Here is a 14,607-nt window from a genome sequence, read left to right as displayed (position 1 = left end):
CTTATATACAAATTTAAGCAATTTTTCATTATGATTTTTCTTATGGCAGATTGCGAGCTCCAGATAGTTGGAGAAGTCTTGAATAAAATACAGGTAGAAATCAAAGCAGAGTGGAAGACGGTGGCTTCGCTGCCGTTTGATATGCCGTACGATAAAAATATATTTATTGACTTATTTAATAATCTAAAATACTGAGGGCGTTAGCCTTCAAATTTATCTTGATAAGGTAATGTAGCATTTATATAATATTAAATAAATACATTCGTAAATATACTTGGCTATAAGTTGTTATAATATTATTACTTTAGTCCCAGGACGATGCCGCAAGTTGGAGTGGCTCAGTCCTCGGAAGACGGGGCGGTAAAACACAGCGCGGCAGGAAGCCACCGCGAAGTAATTTCCTCCCTTCTGCAGGCAGCAGCAGCTTCCATGGCAACAGAGGCCGCCGCGGTGGTCGTGCTCGAGAAGTAAGCTAATCTCAACAGAATCAGAATGCCACCAGCTATGCAAGCATTCATGCGATAATTCAAGGTTGCAATAATACAAATTTGATTGATTATATTAATAAGTGCTATATGTTTTTAAATGATAATAGTTCTGAACTTTTTACAGAAAACATAAATTACATTTATGTAGCAGTCATTTCACAAAGAGACTGTCATATCATGCAAAAAAAAATTGGAAATTGCAATCAGTGAGCCATGTCGAGATCTTTTACGAAATAGTCTATTTTATAAAGATTTCCTTCGTATTAAATGCGATACCGAAAAGATTATGCCGAAAGAAGAATTTATTAATCGTTTTTTATAATTTGTAATCAAATATATTAACTGTTTTTATTCAAGGGTAGTTTTAAAAAATGAACAAATTATGAATATGGTAATTATTTTCGAGAAATTGAAATAACATTCATATCATTTTGAATTTCTTAATTTTCTTTCAATTTCAAAATAAATTTTTCAAACAATTTTTCATCGAGGGGTTGTTTTTAAGAGTAAGGATAGAAAACATAAAATAGTATTTACTTTATACTTAATTCTTATTATATCATACCAAAATTTATTTTTAAGTGTTTTTTCTCAACTTAGAGGTTGTTTGAAAGGCTTTAGGGTTTTCACGGGATTGAAAATGTTTTCATTGCAAGATAAATATATTAAAATATATTTTTTAATTATATCCTATAATATTAAAAACGTTTTCTAGTGATAAAACGGCTCAATGTACACTTATTTATTAAGAAATCGCAACCGCCCAAGGAGCTGATGGTGGAAGCCGAATTGTTTTCACTTTTAACCTTGAGGTTAAGACGAAACTAATTCCAAAATTTCATGCAATTCGGAGCACAGTAAAAAAATCAGAGCTTATACCCTCTTTTCCTCTCCGTTTACTGCACTAATTATTATCATTGCTTAGTTTAAGTGAGCACAGAACGCAGGTGCAAATAATATAATTTTCCATAGCCTAGGATTTACCTACCTACGCCGCAACCCTTTTTATATTTCATTACCAATTTATCCTTACAATAAACCATGTGCTCTTCTAAGAACTTGTACCAGGTTAAATATAACTTTTCCATTAAACGGATTATAGAAATTTTCCGTATTTTATAGATGTATTAGTGTGAGTATATGTAAACTGCCATTCTCTCCAGACAATATTATAATGTTTAAATAATATTTTTAAATTTAGAATTTTCAGTATTCAGTTATTCGCGGTACTAGGCACATCATTAATAGTGCGTAAAATAACTCGTATATATTGAAATGATATAATGGTGTTGGTAGTATGGTTCGGGTATGGGTTGGAGGTCCTTTTGTTGTAAGATCCACAGTCCTGGATATTGGTTACTGTAGTAGCTTCTTATGCGATGTGGTAATAATGTCCGTCCAACCTTTCCTGATGCCTTGGGTCGGGCAGTAGGAATAATATTTGATCGACTGGTTTAATGAGAGTTCTCTTCAGATTAATGGGTCCTTTCAATAAGGTATTCGCTGGAAGAGACAAACTTCTGGTTCCAATAAAAATCCACTTATAATGTTTTACACTGTATTTATTGCTTTACTTCACAGACATAATCTCCACTTAGATTATTTAAGACTACTCTAATCTACTATACAAATTTTGCTTCTATATATTGTGTTTCGGACGTGATGATTCTTAGGCATGGCGCACTTCCGCATTCATACGGAGATCTTGGACTTTGATTTACATTGAACAATGAATTCATATTTTTATTAAAAGCACGTATGATTACAGAACACGCCACCCCTAAAGAATATTGTTAGTCCTCTAACAATTTAAAAGAAAAAGAAATTACAATTTATTGGGGTTCCTCCCCTCTGAAACAATTTATCGTCCTCGATAAATGAAAAATAATGACAGTAATACTGACATGATGTTTAATTTAATTCTGCTACTTTTACTTCATGAGAGTTATTTTAAACTATCTTACATTTTTTCTTTCTATAATTTGAAATTATTTTTAATGTATAACTTCTACTAAATTATAAAAACTTAAAATATCTAATCTCTAAGTTTTTAATTTCTAAAAATTATAATTCTAATTCTAATAAAGATAATTCTGAAGCAAGAACATTAATTAACTATCATATAATTATTTTCTGTTTAAGAATGATTTTTAACAATTTATAATACAAAATAAAATAATATTAATATTGTACAATGACTTTCAAAATAAATTTATAATGATTTTTATCAGATTTATAACATTAATACAAAAAATAATATTTCGAAATAAAATTATAATGAGTTTTGTCAATTTGATACAGAATAATATTGATATTCTACAAAGACTTTCAATTAAAATAAAATTATAATAATTTTTATCAAATTTATGACATTGATACAAAATAATATTGTACAAAGATTTTCAAATAATATAAAATTATAATGTTTTTTATCAAATTTATACAAAATAATATTTCAAATAATAATAAAGTTATAATGATTTTTTTTTTTATCGAATTTATATCATTAATTCAATGTTTTTATATTTTGTAAAATAGATTTTCAAAAATAAAAAATAAATTTATAATTTCTTAGCAATATCATTTACAAAATTGCATATTCAATGTTGCCATAATATTTCGCTGCATAATGATCTCTATAGTTCATTAACATTGCTATCTGACATAATAAATTTTAAGTTTACAATTTCAATAATTTGTTTTTCATGATACAGCGGAATACCATAACAACAAGTAATTATGTTTTCATACATATCATATTCATTTGACACTATTTGTAATGTTGAAATTGCATTCAAGCGGCCAGGTTTCGCAACTCGTGGGTCTCGGTGTTTTGGCTTTCGGAACGTATGTAGGACTTATACGCGAGTATTATTATTAAAATACTTAAACAGGCAATAATTCCACCAATCAGATACGCATTCACTGATTGTGTAGGTTTTTGCGTAATTATCTGACCCATTTCTACTTGCATTTTATTTATGCTTTTTGAATATTGTTTTAAAAGATTGTCATCAATTATACTTTTGGAAAATGTGTGGTGTTTCGGAATTGTGTCGAGCATGACGCTTTCACTTTCCAGGTCAATTCCGTTTATTTGAATAGAACTCATGAAAGCTGTTGAAACATTGTTTTGTATTCTTGATCTACTTTTTATTATAAAATTATTTCCAACAATTTTACAACCATCAGCAATGTTTATTAATCCCGTTCCAGAAATCTGCACGATATCTCTCGCATTTCTGCAAGAGATTCTTAGTTCTTCCTGGTCGGAACAAACAAACCCCCAAGTGCCTTCGGTGTACAAATCAAAAAACAATGTGTGATTAATTTTTAATAATTTGGTTTCACATGAGTCTGGAATTTTCTCCTTTGATGTAAACAACATGCTCTCACAATCCTGTCCTTGTCTTAAATAAGAAATTGGTTTAGTTATTTCCCATATAAATCTATTATTATGTATTGTTATAAATTTACCCAGTAAGCACGCGACATCAGTGCAATAGTGGCACTGATGTCGCGCCGGCGACATGAGACATCGCCGCCTCGATGTGACGAATGTGTTATTGAGGTGGATCCTACACTTGAATCGACATCGCATCGCGATATCTCACTCGCGACCACCGTACGACATTTTAGCAATATCCAATTTTAGTATAAATGCAAGCATAATTTTTTTTACAGAATTAATAGACAATTTATTAGAAAAGCATTTATTTATTTATAATAATTACATATTATTGAAAGATTACAAATTGGTATGACAAACGTTTACAGATAATTCTATTTTAAAACAATCATAAATAACATAAATCCTAATTTACAATTATAAATAAAATATTAATTTATATTTATATAATGATCCACATTACTCAATCTTAATATATATATAATATATATATATATATATATATATATATATATATAAATAACAATGATGTGTAATCTTATGTACAACAAATTTTTGTACATATTTGAGGAATTACTTATACAGTAGAAACTCGATTTACAGGACTAATTGTTGTCAATAGGCATTTGGCTAAACAAAAATCCGGATAATCGAATGTATTAAGAATTATGTTGTGTATTTATTAAAAATAGCAAGTACATACATAGACAACAACAAAAATAGTGTTTATTAAGAAACACTTTCTTACGAATGTACATATATATTTTCTTAGATTACATTACATACATATACTAAACGGCAGCATTAATCATGCAAAAATTCAACTTGTAGGTATGTACAAGTTGAATATTTGCATGTATATATAAATTGCTTGTGGTTTGTAGTTTGCATAACCGAAATCCAGATAAACGAGTTTCTACTGTACATGGAACAGATATACAGTAAACCCTCGCTTTACGCGGCAAGTGCGTACCGTGCAGTATAGGAACCGTGCTATAAGAAACTCGTATTTAACATACAATTCAGGCTAATTCGTAGTGCGTTCTATGGAACCTTACATAGTGCAGTATGGGATCCGTGCTATGAGAGACTCAGAGTTGGTACAAATCGCACCATTTTTATCGCGTTGTATGGAGACCAAGAAATACAACTTGAAGTAGGAGAAATACGGACGAAATGACATGAAGGACATTGACACCTTATTCAAAAATTGGCGCGACGCAGTAGTCAGCTCAAACGTGTTCTTAGACGGCTATTATACAATCAGGCATGTCTAAAAGATAAAAGTCGATAACAAAATTTACATCCCCTTTTGCACAACGAACAATACCCTTTTGCACAACGAACTTATGGGCTGTTGACCAAATAACGTGTAATAAGAAGTCCGTGTAGTCGGAGGGATGTCGGATTTTTAGCTCCGTGTAGTATGGGAACCGTGTACCCAGAGTGCCGTGTAAAGCGAGGGCCTACTGTACAGTAAACCCTCGCTTTACGCGGCAAGTGCGTACCGTGCAGTATAGGAACCGTGCTATAAGAAACTCGTATTTAACATACAATTCAGGCTAATTCGTAGTGCGTTCTATGGAACCTTACATAGTGCAGTATGGGAACCGTGTTATGAGAGACTCAGAGTTGGTACAAATCGCACCATTTTTATCGCGTTGTATGGAGACCAAGAAATACAACTTGAAGTAGGAGAAATACGGACGAAATGACGTAAATGACGTGACGAAATTGACACCTTATTCAAAAATTGGCGCGACGCAGTAATCAGCTCAAACGTGTTCTTAGGCGGCTATTATACAATCAGGCATGTCTAAAAGATAAAAGTCGATAACAAAATTTACAACAATACCCTTTTGCACAACGGACTTATGGGCTGTTGACCAAATACCGCGTAATAAGAAGTCCGTGTAGTCGGAGGGATGTCGGATTTTTAGCTCCGTGTAGTATGGGAACCGTGTACCCAGAGTGCCGTGTAAGGCGAGGGCCTACTGTAATTTCTGAACCTATATCATTCTCTAGTCTTGACCTATTTAGAATTGTGCTCCTCAAATATTGTCTTAACTAAAATAACTTCTTAGATCTGTCATCTGCTCCTAGGGCGAAAAAGTATATGACTTGTCTCATCTCACTACCGTTTCATCGCACTTCATTATACGTGAAGATTTTCTAAAAGAATGAACATAATATGTATCTATTAGGAAATGTTATATATATATATATATATATATATATATATATATAGTACAAAAGACTTACAAATTCAAAAGACAAGTTCCCATCTTTACTGACTGTAATACATCTACAAATTTAACAAGCGGGATTAACTCCGAATGCATTATTTTGAACCATCAATCTTCACGAAACGATCCCAAATATCATCATGTGTTTGATCTTGTAAAATTGACTGGATTTCTATCTTCAGTATCATTTTTCTATGACAATACAGCGGCGTGCTTTTTCTAACCTCTTCATTTGATGTATCGTTCATGTATCTTTCATAATACCATACGAATATCAAGTTAAGTAAACGTTAAATAAATTAATATAGTTTAATTAATACAGTAATATATATGATGTACTTACTTTTCCATTTTATTTCAATGCTAAGTTTACTAACAAAATAACGCACAAACACTCTTTGTTGACAACCGGCCATCTTTAATCCTAGATAATCCTACTGTTCCTGTACCACAGTAGTGTTACCACATAACACAATCACAAAATTCACAAGTTATTCATTTAATATTTGATATTTATTCCAAACAACATATAGAATTAGAACTAAGCATCTTTTGATAAATATTTTGTTTATGATTAGATTATTAAAAATATATATTTGCGGATAAAAAATTATTTTTGAGCATTTCCATTTAAACCTCGCGCCATCAGTAGAAGTATTTCGGGCAATACTTTTTTTTTTTTATTTATTTATACTTGAACATTTATTAAATTGAAATAATTTTAACAGAGATCAAAATAATTAGTACGTAATTTCAATTTTTATTTGATTTTATTTTTAAATAAAAATTTTGAAAAAATAAGACTTGAGATTTTTTAAAAAAATATGACTTTTTTGAAAAATTTGAATTTTTTGTCTCGAAATTTTTTTGAAAATTTTGAATTTTTTTCAAAGCCATAATGCTACGCGGCTATTTCAGAGAAAAAATACCGAAGCGCGTAAGCGCCGCGCCGCAGTATAACGGATAAACTTTAAAAATGTTAACAAAATGTATAATTATTATTAAAATTTCTAAAACATAAAATAATTTGATGTAACGGTTCTCTCTCAATATAAATATAGCTTTTGATAGCCTTCATAAAAAACGACCGATCGGTATGTCACAATTTCAATTTTAAACGAACATCTCAGTCAGCAACGAGCGTTCGAACGATAAAGACCTCAGTGTTGAATAGTGAGTAATCCGTAGCAGGTAGTTGAAATAGTGACATCATGGATAGCGGACCCTACGGAGAGGGTCCCGACGATGACCGTGAACAAATACAATTAGGTCCGTGCATAGGAAACGCATTGCGTATATGATATGGAGAAGATATGGAAACTGAATCAAACGCTAATTTAAATAAATTAAATAGTGATGTTACACCTAAAGGTACAATCAATTCAGTGCAAGAAAGTGACGTTGTATCAAACAACGAAATGAAAACAATAACAAATCTAGAAACGACTCGAAGGAAAAACAGTGCTAGTGAAAATCTCACAGGGGACAAACCTTCCCAAGAAACTATTAATAATAATGAGGTAATTAATAATAATGAAAATTTAAAAACCAACGATAAGATTAATGAGAATACATATGAAAAAAATAATCAATCGAGAAATTCTAAAGTATTTAAAACAGTGTCATACACAGAAAAAGACATAGGACCATTTTTAATTTATGTGGAATCGATGAACAAAAACATAGGCAAACTACACCACATGGCATTAGGAAGAAAGATATTTAACAAGCACCCAGAGATGGACAAATATATAAAGGAAATTAAAGCTATCGGAATTAACAAAATCAAAATTGAATGTTATGACTACAAATTCACAAACAAGTTGGTAGCGGACCATATATTCTCAGAGATCGGCGCAAGGGCATATATACCACTATCTACTGTAATAAAAAAGGGAGTAATATACGACGTAGACACCGAGCTATCAGAAGAACATACTTTGAAACATATAAAATCTGAAGTGGAAATATTAGAAGTCAAACGAATTCTTAAAAAACAAAACAACGATTATGTAAAAACGCCCGTATGCGTTCTAACTTTCAGAGGCCAAAGGTTACCTGAGAAAGTAACAATACATGCGGTGAAGTGTCGGGTGAGTCAATACAACAAAATAATCCAATGTTATAACTGTTTACGTTATGGTCACGTGACCACACAGTGCCGAAGTAGTGTCAGGTGCGGACATTGTTCGGGTAACCACAACTACAAGGAGTGCGATAACAGGGAGGAAGAGCCCAAATGTGCATTATGTGGCAATGGACATCAGGCAATTAGCAAAAATTGCGAAGTCTACAAAAAACAAATTAAATTAAAGGAAATAATGGAATTTAATAATGCAAGTTATAATGAAGCAAAAAGGATTTTGGAGAACCGCCCCTACGCAAATATAATTACAACTAGACTAGACTTACAAAACAAAAAAGTTTTTCCCGATATTCAAGATCACCAACAACGCACAAAAGATAAAGAACCAGAAAATATGGAAGTGAATCAGCCCAAGAAACGGAGACTACACAACACTAGCGTTGAGACACCAGCCATAGACAACAGCATTAAAAACTCTAATAATAACAATAAAACAGAAAACGATGCACGAAAAGCGTCACCTAATATAAATAAAATACCATTTAAAAAAAATGAAAACGTAAATACGAAAATGACAAAAGAGGACAACAGAGATAAAACGAAAGAGAAGGATGTTAGAACGACGAGTATACAGAAAAGAGGAATACAACCAAATCCAAGCACATCAGAGCAAATATCTCTGAACCACATAATCAAAAGACTAAAGGATGTTTTTAACCCTACCAACCAAAAAAATAATCAAGTACTAATGGCCATAATTAATCGGATGGAAAGAGATCAGATAAACCTAACAAATCCGAAATGACAAGAATGACACAGGAATTGAAAATATTGCAATACAATTGTAGATCAGTGTTTGCCAACAAAGGCTGCATTGAACATTTTCTATACGAGAAAAAGATTCAAATAGCGGCCTTCTCAGAAACATGGTTAAAAGGTGGTAACAACTGCACTTTCAGAGGTTACAAGATCTTCCGCAACGATAGAAATGATGGATATGGAGGTACGGCTATAATAGTCAAGGATAATATCACGGTACTCAATACAGAGAACATTAATATAGGCACAATAGATGTAAGCAAGTGCCAAATCAAAAGAATAACACTTATGTTCTGTAACACCAAATTGACCATTATATCCATTTATGTTGCACCAAACAGCAATATCTCAGTAAGTCAATGGAATCATATATTGTCACAGTTCCAAAACCCATTCATTTTGTGCGGTGATTTTAACGCCCACCATTATGCATGGGGAGGTAAATGGAACAGCAGAATGGGAAATAATTTACTAGAATCCGTAGAGTCCAATGACTTATTTATACTCAATGATGGAAACCCAACTTTGAGATCTAAGAACAATTTTACAGCAGTTGATATATCATTTTGCTCTCAGGACATAGCGCACAAAATAGATTGGTGTGTAATCGATGAGTCTCTGGGCTCAGATCATTACCCCATAATTCTAACTCTGAAACAAAAAGAAGTTCCACAACTCCAAAATAACGATCTTGGATGGAACCTCAATAAAGCAGACTGGGAAAAGTATCAAATACATCTAGAAGATGAACTAAATGGATTTTGTGTAAGTGACCCCGTAAAAGCGTACACAGATTTTATACGGATAATTAACTCAGCGGCAGAAAAAAGCATTCCAAAAAGGAAAAAATTGATAAATACTAGGTTCATTAAACCAGTGTGGTGGGATGACGAATGCAATCAGCTAATAAAGGAACGGAGAGAGGGTGAAAAAGCTTATAGACAGGAATCCAACTATAAAAACTATTTAACGTGTGAGAATATAAACAAGAAAATCAAAAACATTTTCAGGAAGAAGAAAAAAGACAGTTGGAAGGAATACGTCAATAAAATGAATCCAAATACTTCAGTCAAAGAAGTATTTGGAATGATTAGACGTCTCAAGAAACACACGAACGGGACCGACACATATAGTAATATCCCTGAAGAAATTAGTGAGGAAATCATCGACTATCTAGCTCCACCGGGTGCCAAAAATGACTTAGGCAATGGAAATAAAACTGTCCTGGAAAGAGAAACAAATAATCTGATGGAACCATTCTCATTGTGGGAACTGGAAATAGCTATCAAGAAGAGCAACAACACAGCTCCTGGAAAAGACGGCATATCATATTCAATGATTGCAAATTTGACACCTCAAGCTAAAAGTATACTGATAGATATAATTAATAAAGTGTGGCTGAATCCAGAAGCAATAGAAGATTGGGGGCAACAAGTGATAATACTTATCAGAAAAATGAATAAACATCCAAATTTAGTTTCATCGTATAGACCCATATCTTTGGCTTCCTGCATTGCAAAAGTCAAAGATAGAATGATCAAAAGAAGATTAGAATGGTGGGTAGAAAAGTATGACATACTCCCCAAACCCCAATGTGGATTTAGAAAGGGCATGGGAACATATGACAACCTAACGATCAGATCTATATCTATCAATGGCAAAAAACAACTATGTCGTTGCTCTATTTAGCGATATTAAAGGTGCGTACGATAATGTCCTACCAGAGGTGCTGGAAGATACTCTGGCTAACACTGGACTACCAGGAAAATTCATAAACTCAATTACGACCAACATCCGAGAAAGAAAGATATTTTTCCGAATAAATGGGAAACTGATAGGGCCGAGAAAAATTTACAAAGGCCTACCACAGGGAGAAATTCTTAGCCCCATCTTATACTCAATTTATGTAAGAGACATAGAAAAAATATGGGAAACAGGTACCAAAATATTACAATTTGCAGATGACGTCATAATATATATAGAAAAATCAAGCCTCCAGAAGCCTATGAGGGGATGAGCCGTAACATAGATCTCTTCCACGAATGGCTCGCAAAGAAAGGACTTGAATTGTCGGACGAAAAAAGCTCAATCGGAATCTTTACAAGACGCAGGAAGCTAGAAGAAAGAACAGCACTAACGACTAAATACCATACAATCAAAATACAAGAAAATAATAAATTTTTGGGCGTCACATTCGACAAAAAACTATCTTTCAAAACACATATAAATCAAGTAATCACAAAAATTGAGCCAAAAATCAACATTTTACGTATGGTAAATAGGACATGGTGGGGAGCTCACCCTACCACAGCCCTGAATTTGTATAAAACAATAATTAGACCAGCATGGGAGTATGGAAGTCTAGCTTTCAGTAACTCTCCTCACTGCAGAAAGCTAGAAAAAATTCAATATAAATGTTTGAGACTGTGCATAGGGGCAATGATCTCCACACCTACAAACGCATTGTTGGTGGAAAGTGGAGAAATGCCTTTACATTCAAGATTCCAATATTTAAGTGATAAATTTGTACTTAAAAAATACCAAGTACAAAATAATAGAACAATCGAAAATATCAAGAATGTAGCCATAGATACATTAACAAGTGACTATTGGAGAAATCGTTCAAAACCAAGCTTGGTATATAGCTATATAAAAGTAATTGAAGCAAGAGGAGACACAAATAAATACAATAAACACCCGTATTATAACTTTTTCACATTAGACAACAGTTATACGATAGAAAAAATATTCAATACGAATACAATCAACATAGAGGATTATAAAGTTATATTTACAGACGGGTCAAAAATTAATAACAAAACTGGCTGCGCTTTATTTTATGAAAACGATAATATCAAAATAGGATATAAACTACCAGACTTTGTTTCAATTTGGTCAGCCGAGCTAATAGCTATAAAAAAAGCAATTGAATATATAGAAAGCCACAAAATCACTAAAGTAGTCATCGTTACCGATAGCAAAAGCTGCATAGATAAACTGAAAAATCTATTCCTTACTAATCGACTAAGCGAGACATTGGTATATGAAGTATGGAATAGACTTATACAGCTATTGGAGAACGGGTATACAGTCAAATTATTATGGACAAGATCGCACTCCGGTTCTAGTGGAAACGATGAAGCGGACTCCATAGCAAAATGGGCAACAGAATACGGAACTATGATCAACCTAGCCACCAGGAAAGACTATATAAATAATTCAAAGAAAAAAATACTGGACAAATGGCAAGAACAATGGAACAGATCGTCGGAAACAAAGGGACGACACTACAAGGCAGTCAACCCCAAATTGAAGATGAAACCGTGGTTCCGAAAATATGCAGATGAAAACAGAGGTACCATCGTAACAATAACAAGACTAAGGCTTAACCATGGCAACTTCCCTGCACACCTGAAGAGGCTGGGAATAATAGAGTCAGAATCATGTCCTTGTGGAGCATCAAGCGGAACATCTGAACACATCATACTAGAATGTAGTATATTTGAGGCAAGCAGGGCTAAATTGTTAGAGGAACTACACTCTATAAAAACACTGATTAAACCCTTTAATTTGACATCATTGTTGCAAAATCTGAACTGTTATCCTAACATAATTAGGTTTATTAATAATAGTAAAATTAAGTTGTAAGTGACCAATATACTATATATGTTACCTGTATATTGTACATTATGTATGTGGCTAAATGTTTACCAGAGGCCAATAAAAATATATAAAAAAAAAAAAACGAACATCTACACCACATTGGTTTATTGTCACAGCGGGGATGTTGGCAGGGATTTATATAGAATATTGCTGCAACATCACGTGCTTACTGGGTATTAATGTCTTCATTATTTAGTAAAACGTAGTGTATCATATCTTTATCCACCATAATGAATGAATATTTATGGGATATAAACAAGTAATTATTCGAACCGACATGCTTTGGAATAGTTGTAATCTTGTAAATTTCAAAATCATTCTCTGATATTAATGGAATGTTTAATTTAAAATTTAATTTATTATTATAAATGTAAATATTAACTTTGGCAATATTATAAATAAGTAAAACATCACGTTCTATTAAATCGTATGGAAACTTCAAATTATTATCTAAATTCGGAATAATGTTGGATATTATCGTTCTTAATTTTTTTATTGGCATTATGTATGGGTGCAGTTTGCCATGAAGAGCCATTATTACCACTTCTGCCAGTTTGTTTTGGTATAAAATGAAAATTTCAATGTGATAATTATATAATAAAAACATTTTTTCAATTTGCACCAGAGTATTCGCAAGATGCAGGCCATTCTGTGATTTATTAATTATTAACTCAATACTATCAAAGTTAGATTCGATTTCGTCAGATAACTTGTTTATTTGATTAGTTAAATTTGTTAAAACCTTAAATTCAGACTGATAGATACCAATTTGTTGTTTATTTAAATTTAATATATGATTTTGATTATTTTTTAGAAGTCTAATATGTTCATCAAAGTATTCCGCGTCAGACTCAGTTAGAGTTCCAAACAGTTGTTTGGAAATGGATCCGATTATGTTTAAAAGTGCACGTTTTTCTCTAACTGAACCTGTATCTTGGATGAGATCTAAAATGATGTCATTTTGACTTATAACAGTCTTTAAAATATTTCTTGACAACTCTAAGAATGGCTTGCTTATTTGCTGGTACTCTGATGTATTACATCTAGTTTGAACTATATCAAAAGTAGTAATAATTCTCTTCAAATTTAACTTGTATTCTATAAGATCGTGTGAGATAATGATATCGAAATAGTCACTACATAGTTCCACTATGCCAATTTTCTCATAATAAATCCCCGGGCTTTCTATTCTGGTGATGTTAAAGTTTGGGGAACCCATTGCAACTGGAACCATCAGGGTAGACAAAATCAGTAATAAGCAGTTCACAATCATCCTGTTGGGAAGAATTAAAAGTCAGGTCCTGCTTTTTCCAATAGTTTCAGATCTCTGGGCTTCGGGAAAGTTGTAATTCCGTTAATTAACAGAATTACTCGTGGGAGAATACATGTTTGTGATTTATGGTTGTGATTTATGTTTATATTTTTTTATTTATTTATTATGTTTTGTAAATTGATTTTTATTTATTAATTAATTATTGTGCTTATAATTAATGATTATATTTTTAAATATTGATTGATGTATTCTTTTAATTGCAATTTATTCGTAAATATTTTTATTTATTATTTCTAACTGAATGTTAATTAATTGAACAAGTCACATGCAATATCGAACGTATATACATGTAATATTCTATAAATTTGTAGGTGCAAAATTTACTAGTTTTAAATGAAAGTTAGGCTTCTATAAAATCAAAACAAATAGTTATTTGATATGTTGAAAAATGATAAGTAAACCAAGTTCAATCGTTATAAAACCAAATTCATATAATATTTCTTTAGTCAAATTTCAAACAGAAATATGATAAAGAATAAAGCAAAATAAAACAATTACTTCAAAAATTTCTATTTTTAGTATTTGATAAAAATAAAAAAATTAAAAAAAATCAAATGTAATTA

General features: G+C 32.0%; 1 protein-coding gene and 1 long non-coding RNA gene across 2 annotated transcripts; one reads left to right on the top strand and one right to left on the bottom strand.

The window, feature by feature from the left end:
• Positions 1-5,928: 5,928 nt before the first annotated feature.
• On the bottom strand, positions 5,929-6,589 carry LOC113381161. The gene is made up of 3 exons (XR_003367523.1): positions 6,487-6,589; positions 6,160-6,395; positions 5,929-6,069 (listed from the first exon to the last, which is right to left on the bottom strand). It is a non-coding gene; the product is annotated as an uncharacterized LOC113381161 (long non-coding RNA).
• Positions 6,590-7,843: 1,254 nt separating this feature from the next.
• LOC113381160 lies at positions 7,844-9,034 on the top strand. The gene has a single exon (XM_026620135.1). The coding sequence runs from the start codon at positions 7,844-7,846 to the stop codon at positions 9,032-9,034; it is 1,191 nt and encodes a 396-aa protein (XP_026475920.1).
• Positions 9,035-14,607: the final 5,573 nt, after the last annotated feature.

Source organism: Ctenocephalides felis, unplaced genomic scaffold, assembly GCF_003426905.1.
Source record: "Ctenocephalides felis isolate EL2017-DRISC unplaced genomic scaffold, ASM342690v1 CF-g0.4_SCAFFOLD_02633, whole genome shotgun sequence".
NCBI classification, from domain to species: Eukaryota; Metazoa; Arthropoda; class Insecta; order Siphonaptera; family Pulicidae; genus Ctenocephalides; species Ctenocephalides felis.
Note: the sequence above shows the minus strand (reverse complement) of the source record. Positions and strands in the feature narration are given on the sequence as shown.